At 46.4% G+C, this 742-nt stretch overlaps 1 protein-coding gene across 1 annotated transcript; it reads left to right on the top strand.

The window, feature by feature from the left end:
* Positions 1-56: 56 nt before the first annotated feature.
* LOC109954295 (integumentary mucin C.1-like) lies at positions 57-635 on the top strand (the record flags this gene model as incomplete). The annotated part of the gene is made up of 1 exon (XM_020589668.1): positions 57-635. A coding segment is annotated over one exon (579 nt), but the record flags the coding sequence as incomplete, so codon positions are not given.
* Between the last annotated feature and the right edge of the window lie 107 nt (positions 636-742).

Consider the following 742-nt stretch of genomic DNA (forward strand, 5'->3'; position numbering starts at 1 on the left):
TCCAACAACAACAGCAGCTACAACCACGACACCTCCTCCTACAACTACTACTGTAGCGACAACCACAACACCTGATCCGACAACAACTGTAGCTACAACCATGACACCAGCTCCAACAACTATGACTGCAAAAACAAGCACGATAACAGTTCTGACAACAACAACTGTAGAAACAACTACAACACCTGCTCCGACAACAACAGCTGCTCCAACAACTGCAGTAACAACCACAACACCTACTCCAACGACAACAACTGCAGAAACAACCACAACACCTGCTCCAACAACTGCAGCTACAACCATGACACCAACTCCAACAACTACTATTGCAAAAACAAACACAACACATGGTCCGACAACAACTGTAGCTACAACCACAACACCAGCTCCAACAACCACTACTGTAGTAACAACCACAACACCTGCTCCGACAACAACTGCAGCTACAACCACAACACCTGATCCGACAACAACTGTAGCTACAACCATGACCCCAGCTCCAACAACTACTACTGCAAAAACAACCACGACACCTGCTCCAACAACTACTACTGCAGAAACAACCACAACACCTGCTCCGACAACAACTGTAGCTACAACTACAACACCAACTCCAACAACTACTGCAGCTACAAGTACAACAACTGGTCCAACAACAACTCCAGAAACAAGCACGATAACTGTTCTGACAACAACCACGACACCAGCTCCAATAACAACATCTGCTCCAACAACTGCAGCT

This window comes from Monopterus albus, unplaced genomic scaffold, assembly GCF_001952655.1.
Source record: "Monopterus albus unplaced genomic scaffold, M_albus_1.0 scaffold5717.1, whole genome shotgun sequence".
Taxonomy (NCBI): Eukaryota; Metazoa; Chordata; class Actinopteri; order Synbranchiformes; family Synbranchidae; genus Monopterus; species Monopterus albus.